At 32.4% G+C, this 12,115-nt stretch overlaps 1 protein-coding gene across 1 annotated transcript; it reads right to left on the bottom strand.

Annotated features, from left to right (window-relative positions):
• Nucleotides 1–4,647: 4,647 nt before the first annotated feature.
• LOC121810457 (bidirectional sugar transporter NEC1-like) lies at nt 4,648–5,883 on the bottom strand. The gene is made up of 6 exons (XM_042211223.1): nt 5,835–5,883; nt 5,708–5,744; nt 5,408–5,615; nt 5,143–5,304; nt 4,919–5,038; nt 4,648–4,818 (listed from the first exon to the last, which is right to left on the bottom strand). The coding sequence occupies exons 1-6, from the start codon at nt 5,881–5,883 to the stop codon at nt 4,648–4,650; spliced, it is 747 nt and encodes a 248-aa protein (XP_042067157.1).
• Between the last annotated feature and the right edge of the window lie 6,232 nt (nt 5,884–12,115).

Raw genomic sequence — 12,115 nt, forward strand, 5'->3', positions numbered from 1 at the left:
AGCATTCATGCCCACTAGGCCACAACACTTCATATCAAAATAAATTCTAATCCATTAACCTACTACATAACGGGGAATTTTACTTGGCTTTCCTACTAAGATGAAAAATTTACACTACCACAACATTGTTCATCTTTAGAGTATAATCTTGGAGCAAGTTCTTGGAAAAGCTTGTCTCGTGCTGAATCAAAATCAAAAGTTAAGTATAGACAACGACATGACTTAAATTTCGTGAGAGTTGCGACAAAACAATATATGACAATTTCCACAGGCTGGGAGGTCCCACTACTAGTATTTTTGGATTTGGTGAGTGCCAAGAGGGAAACTTCAGCAACCGACTGCTTTGCTGCCTTCCTATTGAAAAGGCCAGGTAGATAATCATATGTGGCATTGTACATTACAACAGTTGATTTAAAAATTGGCACGTTAGAAGGGCCTTCCTTGATAGTTTCATAAACTGGCGTAGTTAGACCAGTTTTTTGGAAATATTCTGGCAGTTGGTTCTTGAAGACATAACAGCTTAAGACACCTGTCAGTACATTAGTGAGAATCAGATTGAAAGAAATATTCATAACAATTATCCAAGGAAATATCTTAAGAGTAGAGTTCCATCGAAATTGCAATGTCAAATTCATGGACTGACAAGAAAGTGTGGCTTCATAAAATGGTAGTTTCAAAATAATTGGTTTAGCTGATAAAATGATACTTTGAGTTTATAAAATGATATGGTTTGGATGATGTTTGTAGTTCTCCTGTTTTATTGAAGAAATGATACTTTTGTAGTTTAGGTGCATAAAAAATGATGTTGTTTGTGGTTCTTGTTTTTTGAAGAAATGATACTTTTGCCATGAGCCATTTAACACACTATAAAATCTTTTGATTAACAGGAAAGGAAGTTGAGTATGAAAAAAGGACACTAGCAGACATTATGAAAGATATACAAAACAAGAAAATATCTTAAGAGTAGAGTTCCATCGAAAGTTATCTAAGATTGCAATGTCAAATTCATGGACTGACAAGAAAGTGTGAACTACATTACTTGGAGGTTTATTTTTTTCGTGTGATTCTTGATTGGTACCCTTGACCTTCATCTTCCTAGAGAAAGCTCGGTCGGGGTCAATTTCCTCCCGAGTTGTAGGGGCTAGAGGGGTGTAAGTTGTCCTGGTCATAATTCCAACAAATATTGCATTAACAAGGCAGACCAAACTTGACATTATCTTGAATTCATCAGGAATATTACTTTCTTTGTTTAAAATTAACATGATTTCAAACCCTACTACATGGAGTTTAAAACCACTTCATGCACACATTTTATTTTAGTTGGTAAATAAAATTTTCAGATTTTATACAACTCCCCAAAATCAGTTGTTCAACAAATTAATCAAAAATCTCTCAAGTAAAGTTATAAGCTTATGGCCAACATATTATCCCAAAAATCATATCTTTATGTCGTTATCATACTTGTAATATCATACCATGGCTCCAATTGCATAAATATGAAACTAAAATTACACAAATTTATGACAAATATAAAATTCCCAATTCAAAGAACCCTAATTTTTGATTTGTCACAAACTTGAATTATAGTCTATTTTCATAATCAAAGCATGCTAGAAATTTACTCTTTATTCATATTCCATCAATAAAGATCAGTCAACTATTCGAAAATAGAAGTGAGAAAATTGATAGCTTTTCAATTTTCTTCATGCTCAAACAGAGTCCGAATTACCCACATATTATGCTCAATAATAGAATTAGAAGCAAAAATAACATGTTGGGAAGAAGATTCAAACCTTAAATCCCAAGAATATTTGAAATAGCTATATATGGAGCTTCAAGTTTATTTTTTGAAATTGGAGACAAGTTCATAAGATTTGGAAACTATGGTTCACGGCGTGGGCTACCAGTGGCACGGCGAAGTCACCGGTGAGTGCAAGGCGGCGATTTGGTGGTCAAAATGATAAAATGGAAGGTGATAGTGGAAGAGAGAAATATGGTGTGAGAAGAAGTGAGGGGTAAATACATAAATTATACAAAATGTTTCACCTTTGTTTCATATAAGTACAAAAAGTTTGAAGTATACATAAATTATACGAAGAGTTTCATTCGTGTTTCAATTTAGTACGCTCCGTCGTTTGTGTTTAAACGACGTTAACTCTTTGTGTGTGTGAAGTACAAAATGTTTCATCATTGTTCATGTTGGTACACAAAAATTTATGATTGTTTCGTATTGGTACAAAAAATTTTATCATTGTTTTATGGTTTGTACGTCACATAAGTAAAAAGTTAACGCCGTTTAGGCACATATACCGGATTGTACTAAATTAAAACACAAATGAAACTTTTTGTATAATTTATGTAAACTGCAAACTTTGGTTGCTATTTTAATACATTGTGTTGACATTAATATTTAAATGTCAACATAGTTTATTAAAATGTCAACACAAATATGTGTTGACATTTTAACGTGATCGTGCTGACATTTTTAATACACTATGTTGATGAGTTAGAGCAATTTAAGAAAAGTTAGCATTATAACGCACCCCTAACTTCATATATTGCAGTTTAATTTAGAGATAAATGTGTAGATTTACAATAAAAAAGATAATCTCTTCCTAAATATTCAATATTCAATTTGAAAATTTTAATCTTTCCTAAATCATTGCAGAGAAGGTAACTATGTAGTAATATATTAATTTATTTTAAATTAATAAATATTCATTACATAATTTCAAATGTAAAATGTCTAAAAAGTCCCATTATGAACGTAGAATTTATGTGCGTACATATATGAATGCTCACGAGATAAACGCGAGAATTAAGACAACCACAGTTGACCCATACCATAATTTGATGTTTGTGTATATATATATTCAACCCTGTCATATATTACTAATTTACTATCATAGTTTTTGGTTTCGCATTTTAGTTTGTTTTGTATATGTTGTCCCCCACGAGTCGAAAAATTGCGCAATTTTTGGTTAAATATATACTCTATAAACGAAGTCAATCTTTCACAGGTTTTACAAACAAATTGCACTCGAAAACCTAGTGAATGTCCATGGTGTTGGCATTTGATTGCTCGAAATCTTTTGCGAAGTGACACATCTTCCATACATACAATAGCTTTTTTTTTGGTTTGGGAATTTAATAATTTGTATTTGACGAATAATATTTTCAACCTTGATTTGACGAATCATATATCTTACAAAAAAAGATCGACTAGTAGTATATTAATAGCTAGGGGTGAGAGTTTATCGGATTAACTTTTTTTTAACAAGCGCTATACAAGGATATATTAAGTAATATAAATTGGTAGATAATTAAGGAGTACTACATGTTAATAAGTTTAGTTGTAATTTCAACATTATTTAATAAACAATTCTATTGATGCTTTTAATAAACCTAACAAAGCACAAAAAATAGTGTGGACCTACTTAATTGGGTCGGAAAACTAGCATAGTATATTAATTAAAACAATGATTAATTATTATCGTAGTTAAACATTTGTATATTATATAGATAATCTGATCCGTAGGACAGTTATTGGGAATTAATTATTTAATTTTCTTTAAGGAAGAGACGAAATAGAATTGAATTCCTATTAAAATCTTAGTGAAACACTGAATTTTTTTTTTATCTTATGTCTTCTTTTCATGATAAAATACCAATTGAAATGAAGAATTTCATTAAACAACAAGGGATTTAATAATACATCTTAGAAGAGGATGATGGTATTTGTCCAATTTATCTCTATCAACTTGGATGCCATGAAGCGGATCTTGGAAAGTTTTAATATAAGTAGAAGGAATTTGCAAATATTTCAGATGTAGAGCTTTAAATCCAATAACATTTACAACAATGTGTTGTTATTACTTCAACAAGTCTATGCGTGAGATATTCAACGTCCGATATTCGTACAACAATGTCATAATTAAAACGTACCTAAAGACCACCCTATGACCAATTGTCAAGATATAAGTCTACCATAGCTGGCCCCCATCCCCTGGCACACGGTGCCACGACACCTGACACTGGACATGAGGTGGCGGTGGAGGCCCTAATATAGGCTTCATAGCTTTTGCACATAGTTATTACATGTATTGATGAAGCCTAATAAATACTTGATTAATGAACACATTCATTAATCTCATAACTCCATATTTCAGGTGACAAACTTTAATCCACTATTTTCTCACTCAATGGTAATAGTTTTGCAAAAAAATGAATATAATATAGTCATCTACTCGGAACGTAAATCGATTCTATACCATTTAATCTCACAAAATTAAAACTTTGTCTCATATACAACCCGGTCAAATAGCATTCACCGGATATGATTCCAACACTAGGAAGTTTCCATATACTTTTAATTACACATTAATCAAATTTATTCTTTCTTATTAAATGATTAAATTGTTTCTTTATTGTTTTCTGAAAGTTAATAGGAGTAGTATTTAATAGTATCCAATATTTAATCTAAATTTTCCTAAGTAGTATGAAATAGCTATGAGAAAATCCTAAAAAGGATATTCACAATGGAATTTATTTAGCATGTGCAGTAACAATATCATGCTGGATAATTTCTAAATATTTAGTATAGATCGATAGCTATTGTAGAAATATCTTGACCCCTCCATCTTCTAATCATTTAGACACCATTTCAACATCTTTGGCTTCCTCAAGGCTCAAATTCTTCTCCACATCCTTGTCCGGATCGACCTCGATGTTTAGTGTATCATCCTTCTTTGCATTTTTGTAGACGAAGTACAAGATCATTTGAGCAATCCCGAACAAAAATCCCAAAATATTTGGAAACTGAATCGAAGATTAGAATTATTAACTCATATTATTAAAAAACACAAAGGTAGAGATATAATGAATATGTTGTTAAATTTATCCAACCCTATATACTTACTGCAATATAGTAGTCATTTATGAAGAATCCATAGAAAAACCGCATTGTAGCACAAAGGGTTAGGAAGAAGGACAAAGTGAATGGCATATACTCTACACTTTTCGTCTTGATCATGCGCCTCTGTCCAATATAACACGAAGATATTACATACATATAAATTCTCATATCGAGTAAAAATGATAGTAAATTTTTTTTAAAAAAAATTAAGAGCTAAAATAAGTCACCATGATGCTGAAAGGGGCAGCAAATACAGCTAGGTTTATAATACAACATATCCATCCCACCAAAGAAACCCTATTGGCACCATGGAAAGCTAGTAAAGAAACTGCCATCACCAACCCTAAGCCTCCAACGTTGAATATGAGAATCAATGCCATCACGAACAACTGAGACATGGTAAATGAGTAATCGTCATGAACATGATACCAAAATAATGTTCTTGCTACTAGAAATTAAAAAACAATTGGTTAAGATATGTACGCTATGTACCTTGGACTTCTTAGGTGCATATACTACGTATATCAATAGGTAAACGGTCTCGATGAAGCATCCAATGCCATTTATAGTAATGATCATATAGGCACCGGTTTTAAGGAAAGCATAGTATAACAAGGAAGCACTGAAAAATGCAACTGAATATGGTAATGCTTGAAACCCTTCCGATGATTTCCTCTTCCAAATTGTGTAGAAAGTTGGCCTGTGCATATGTGTGTATTCTAATATTAACAAACTAACACACACATATTTATAATTATTAACAATGAAAAAGATAGGAATTTAGGTTCTTACATAGGTGCCAAGAATACTAAGAATGATATAATGTTCCCTGCAAATTTTTGCAAGAAAAATAATGATCAATGTAGTTAAATAAATAATCTCATTGCTACAAAGTAGGAAAGCTTATTATTAGTATTACCTAGAAGGCCAAATATGAAAGCCAAGTGTTCCACACTAAATAGAGCCATTCTCCTCTAATCTTTGTTTCCAAATATTTTTGGTGAAGCTCTTTGAATACTTGGAACAAATATTACAATGAAACTTGAAATTTAATGTGGGAATTGATGTCTTATTTATAGCAGAGAACTAGGTAGTTTCGTGTAGTGGAAAATGTGTGCGAGTAGTCACAAAGTCAGATGAAGTGTATCATGAATATGAAATGATGGTACTTGCTAACCCTAGTTAATAGTAGTATCAAATAAATATTATCAACGAGCCAAACCCAATTGACAAAATCTCTCACTCTACATTTTGTCTTATTATACATTGGTTGATTATTTTTTTGGTAAGATTATATTAACTAATCTGAAAGAAATGAACACTATTGTCAATCTTCTAGTGATGTGCAACTGATATATGTTGTTATGTATAATCGAACTTTTTAAATATTTTACGTTCAAAATCGATTTATGAATATGAATTAATTTAAAATAAATTACATGCTAATTATTTCATAATAATTTAGAAAATTATTAAAATTTTAAATAAAATACCAACAAATTTAAGAAAAATGTAATTTAAATTAAATATTGTACTTCCTCCTCCCCTCCTATCCATTACATGTGATACATTTCTTTTGGACACAAATTTTTAAATTGTAGTGTTCAGTGGTCAAAAGTAAACCAACTGATAGAACAAGGAATAATCAAAGCTCAAGGTGGAGCCACTTTGAGATCACAGTATACTGAGCAAGGAGCAAAAAGAAGGCATTTGCTTGTGAAACTGAATGTTAACGACATAATTGAGCATATTAGTTTCGAGTGAACTGCCGCCTCATTAGTCCCTAATATTTGGGCAGGTGACACTACAAATCCCTAAAAAAATAATCTTAGATAACCCTAACATTTTATATAATCACAAATGATGTTTTTTCGGACAAAAACACCCTCAGGCTCTATAAGCGCACTTTTGTCACTCCATTATATTGCTGACATATGATTTATGTCAGCAACTTTTTATGCAATTTTCTAATAAGCTCTGATACTTCATATGTAATAAAATTTTTGTCATTATTTACACTTTCTAATTTTTTAATAATACAAAGATTTATCATTATCTGCATTAGTTAATATGAAAATAATAAAATGAGACCCTTTCTTCCTTATAAAACTTATTTGCTAGTATTTTTTTGCGTTTTTATTTCCCCTAATTTTTCTTTGGTTTTTACCTTAACTTACGGATCAATTTTATTTATTGTGAAAATATCCTAATTTTGCGGCATTAATTTATAAATTTACGTCCTCTTAATTTCAAATACTATTATTAATAAAAAAATTCTCCAAGGACTAAATAGTTAATATCACATGCTTGAATATTGTCAAAATATCTTACATTTCAATTTTATCATAAAAAACAAGAACCAATTTTATATCTAAAGATTGAATGCTCATATGATGTTAAAAATTTCAGTTTGAGCTAAGTTAAAATTCTCAATAAAATATCAATCATAAAAATCGTTTTAAAGTTAGACTTAGAGTATCAAATTAGCTCGATGGTATACAATGAAATATATTGTAAATGTCAGTGTTTTCAAGAAAATAATTACGGTATCATTTAATTAAATGTGAAATACAATTTTTTTTATTATGTGTATTATTGATTCATATTTTATTGCAAAAATAACTTCACTTTTCCGTATTTTTTTTATTTCTCAATAAATTCCCTAAAAATATAACTAGTATATTTTTACCACTAACTAGAAATAAATGGATATGAGAAGTTTTTTTCTTTGCAAATAATAACAAAACTTTAATCACTTACGAAGTATCAGAACGTATTAGGAAATCACATAAGAAGTTGCTGACATAATTCATATGTCGGTGAATTTAGGGATTGTCAAAAATGCCTTTCAAACCATTTGGGCATTTTCGTCTGAAAAGTGGCTAAAACACTGCATTCGTTATTATATTAAACGTTAGGGTCATTTGAGGCTTTTTTTGTTACGGGTCTGTGGTGTCACAAGCCCAAACGTTACAGACTAATGAGGCAGTTAACTCATTAGTTTATATTCCATCCGTCCCTGAAAATTTGTCACTTATTTTCATTTCTTAAAACACGTGTGGGGTCAAATGGTGATAAATTATAAAAGACGGAGAGAGTAATATGAAATATACTTATCGGTTTTCAACACAAAAATTAGTTCTGTGTAACGTCAATATCAGTTCATATGCATTTGACAGTTTCTTAAAAATATATGAACATGATTCAATATATTACTCCCTCCGTCCGTCTCTAAAGATTATGCACTTTGGGTACAGTACAGGTTTTAATGCCAAATTGGTAAAGTAAGAGATATAGAGAGAAAAAGTAATTAAAGTATTGTTAGTAGAAAATGTGTCCTACCTCATTAGAGAGAAAAGAGTTACCAAAATTAGAAAGTGCACATTCTCGTGGGACGGACTAAAAAGGAAAGAGTGCATATTCTTGTGGGACGGATGACATCAAATTTATTGGTTTGAACATATACTCATTATTTGTTTTTTTTTGTCTAGTGACCACTGACCAATGATGAATTAGCTTTTTATTTTTCACCTTTTTTTCTTTTATTTCGACATATTCATGATCTTTTGTAAGAGCATCTCCAAGGGGAGAGGTAAATAGAGAGGTAAACTAATATAACTACCATAATTACCCTTTTTTCATGAAAAATCATTCTTCAGAGGAGAGGTATTTGAGAAGGTATTATACATTTTCCTATTTTGAAGAGGTATCTTAACCTCCCCATCAATAGAGAGGTAAAATCTTATAACTACCATATTTTTCTTCTTTTCATAAAAAGTCATTCTCCAAGGGAAAAGTATTTGAGAAGGTATTACACTTCATATTTTTTAATGCATTTTGTACTATTATTTTATTTTTTAAAAATAATTTATCTTTCTATATACCTTTTTCCTTTGGAATGTGTTATTTTAGAAAGGTATATTTTACTTTTTAAAAAGATAAATACATAATGTTAGGGCTGACAATTTTTGACACGACACGATAACACGACACGAACCGACACGAAATTAATGGGTTTGGGTCAGAGCTTATTGGGTTTGTGTCCTTATCGGGTCGACCCATTAAGGACACGAAAATTTTGTGTCGTGTTCGTGTCGGGTTCGTGTTATCCGTTAACAATACGTGTTCGTGTCGTGTTCGTGTTATCCGTTAACAAATAATATTTTAATATTATTAAATCTTATTATTTTCATTTTTCAATATTTATTAAATTGACTCTCATAGTCTCATATGGTCATATCTCATTTAAATCATTTAAATATTTAATCACTTTCTAATACGTGTTGTTATCGTGTCGTGTTGACTCGAAGTGGTTCGTGTCGTTAATGGGTTCGTGTCGTGTTCGTGTCTGAGGGTAGCGGGTCGTGTTCGTGTTCGTGTTTGGGGTTTTCTTAACAGGTCGTGTTCGTGTTTGTTGTTATCGTGTTCGTGTCGTTATCGTATCGACACGATAACGACCTGACACGCACGATTTGCCACCCCTACATAATGTACATTTTCTATATACTTTCACCCTTTGGAGATGTTCTAAGAGTTAACAACTAGTTTCTGAATTTATTTGTTAAGTAGGAGGAGCAACTAAGTAATGCAACGATTTGGTTTCCTGTGGTTAGCTGCTGGTACCACTTCAATTTGTCATTACATTTCAGAGTTGTTCTTTTTGTAAACTCTCATCACACAATATTGCAGGTACTTATCTAATTTGTTACTAGTACTATTTATTTTGGCAACGTTCGGTTTTTGGTCGGTTGTGGTGGGTTTAATCGAAATTTCAGTGATAACGGATTACCTCTCTAAATATTAAATACCTGCCTCCATTCCAAAGTAGTGGAGTCAGTTTATCATTTTGGCACGTTCCATATTAGTGGATTCATTTTCATTTTTAGTAAAAGTCAACACATTTCTTTTCAATTACTTTTCCATCTTTCTTATTTTATTCTCTTTATTTTTTATCACTCATACTTTATCTTTTTATTTAATACACTACACACCTTTTTTCTTAATTTGATACCGAAAAGAAATGTCTCCACTGCTATAGATCGGAGGGAGTAAATAAGATCAATAATTGTAACAAAATAGACAACTTTTTGAAAATGACTAAATAAATCTGCAATTCTACAGTAGGATTTTTTGATACTTTGACTATTCTTGCAAATCTGGCCCTCCGAATCCAATTGTATTGACCTTGCAGACCTGAGATTGTGACTATCACTTCATACGTTTGTTGTGATTGTGTTAATTTGCCAAATATACTCATTATTTGTCACGACCGCCCTTACTAAGGATAGTGAAGACGGGGAAAACGTGACGAGGGGAGGGACTAAGGAGCGGGGAAGAAATGAGGGACGCAATGAAAGACAACAATAAAAGACGAGATTGAATATGAAAACCCAATTAACTTCAAAAAGAAATATTTTGGTCTATCGAATAGTTAAACAACGGATTAATGTCTCAAGGTAAATAATGTCATAACGTAGTGTGGGGAAAAATGAAAGACTTTATCAAGAACGATTCGAAACAAGGCAGCGGAAAAATAAGTATCAAAGGAGAGTCATAGGATGACGCCCATGTATGAAGACACGACGCATCCGGGAATTCCTAAAGCTCACTCAACATCCGCTGCAACATCCCGCTCAACCTGCACATAGGGAAAACATATGCAGGGCTGAGTACTTGTTGTACTCAATGGGCTCATGCCGAAAACATTTTATAACAGTTATGTCATCCAAACCAGTGAACTCGAGTTTTAAATGTAGTTAAGAAATATCATCGAGAACACAAAAACATTTTCGTAGTCTGGTCAGACAAAACAATCTCCCCACTTTCTCATCAATCAATCAATCATTCACTTCTTCTTACCATAGTGCGACGAAAGTGTGGCCACACTATTCGCCCACGAGACCGGCCGACTTGCAAGGACGGCTCCCGATCCCACCTGTGTACACAGCCTGATAGGGTTTGCGGCCCTACTCAGACCCGAATTCGTTTATCATAGCCCTATAGCCTAATGGAGTGAACTCACAAACTAGGCATCAAGCACAATCTCAACATAGCTCTATAGCCTAACGGAGCAAGCTCAAACGAACTAGGCATCAAGCACAATCTCAACATAGCCCTATAGCCTAACGGAGCAAGCTCAAACGAACTAGGCATCAGGCAACAATCTCAACATCAAAACAATCATGGCATGACATAACACTTTAAACCACTCTTATAGCTCTAACATCGAAATTTTGAAAAGTAAAAGAGTTTAGTAAAAGAAAGCCCACCTCGCTTGCTTAGACAACACAATACGCAACTCAAAAGCAACCCTCGTTCCTTATGCTCACGTACGCACAACAACCCTTGTCAACACCACAACACAATCAGCCTTCCATCAATACAATTTAACATGCATGCCCTATCGTTCCTTTCATCATTCTCTTAAATTACCCATCCCAAACATTCATCAACATAAGGAAAACATGCCATAATATTTCTCAACGTGTCACACATAACCACGCCATAAGATACGTTCCTTAATCACACATGTATCATGTAATTCATTCAAACTTGACAACAGGTATTATTTTAACATGACAGAAATCTGGCAGAACTGCGCAGTCGTTTTGTAAAAATCATTAAAAATCCATCCGACCTCCGATGGGGCTGAAATTTTACCACAACATAGTAGACACATCAAAGACCATTCAGTTAAAATTTCACATCAAAATCACATCTTTAGGTCGGTAAAATCAAAAACGAAACTCACTGGACGAGAATACAAATTCTGACAGAACTGCGCAGTTAACTTCAAAAATTCATTAAAAATTCATTTTTCGTCAAAAGAGGCTAAAATTTATACACAACACAGAAGACATCTCAATTTTACTCAGTTAAAAATTCGTGCCAAAATAAGATTGTTTGGTCCGTCAAACACATGTCAGAATCTACTGTTTGAATACCACAGTGTTCATGCTTCACAAATTCGAATTAGGGTTTATCTATCATTCATCTAAACCCATTTTTTCATGCTTCCAACACATAATCATGCTTCAAAAATATCTCACAACCATGTTCTCATATGTTCACATATCATTCACCATCGATCATCCACAAGTTCATTCATACACGTCAATAAACGCTTACACATATATTTTCTCATGTAACCATCAATCTCACCCGATTAATTCTTAGATCTTCTACACTCACTATATGCAT

The sequence above is a fragment of the Salvia splendens genome, chromosome 7, assembly GCF_004379255.2.
Source record: "Salvia splendens isolate huo1 chromosome 7, SspV2, whole genome shotgun sequence".
Lineage (NCBI taxonomy): Eukaryota > Viridiplantae > Streptophyta > Magnoliopsida > Lamiales > Lamiaceae > Salvia > Salvia splendens.

Excerpts from the sequence above, each read along its gene's own strand:
- LOC121810457 (XM_042211223.1), bottom strand. The coding sequence starts at position 5,883 with ATGGCTCTATTTAGTGTGGAACACTTGGCTTTCATATTTGGCCTTCTA. Across the intron at positions 5,745-5,834 it reads TTTCATATTTGGCCTTCTAG|GGAACATTATATCATTCTTA; the intron begins GTAATACTAATA and ends AAAAATTTGCAG. Across the intron at positions 5,305-5,407 it reads ATGCACCTAAGAAGTCCAAG|TTGTTCGTGATGGCATTGAT; the intron begins GTACATAGCGTA and ends ACCATGTCTCAG.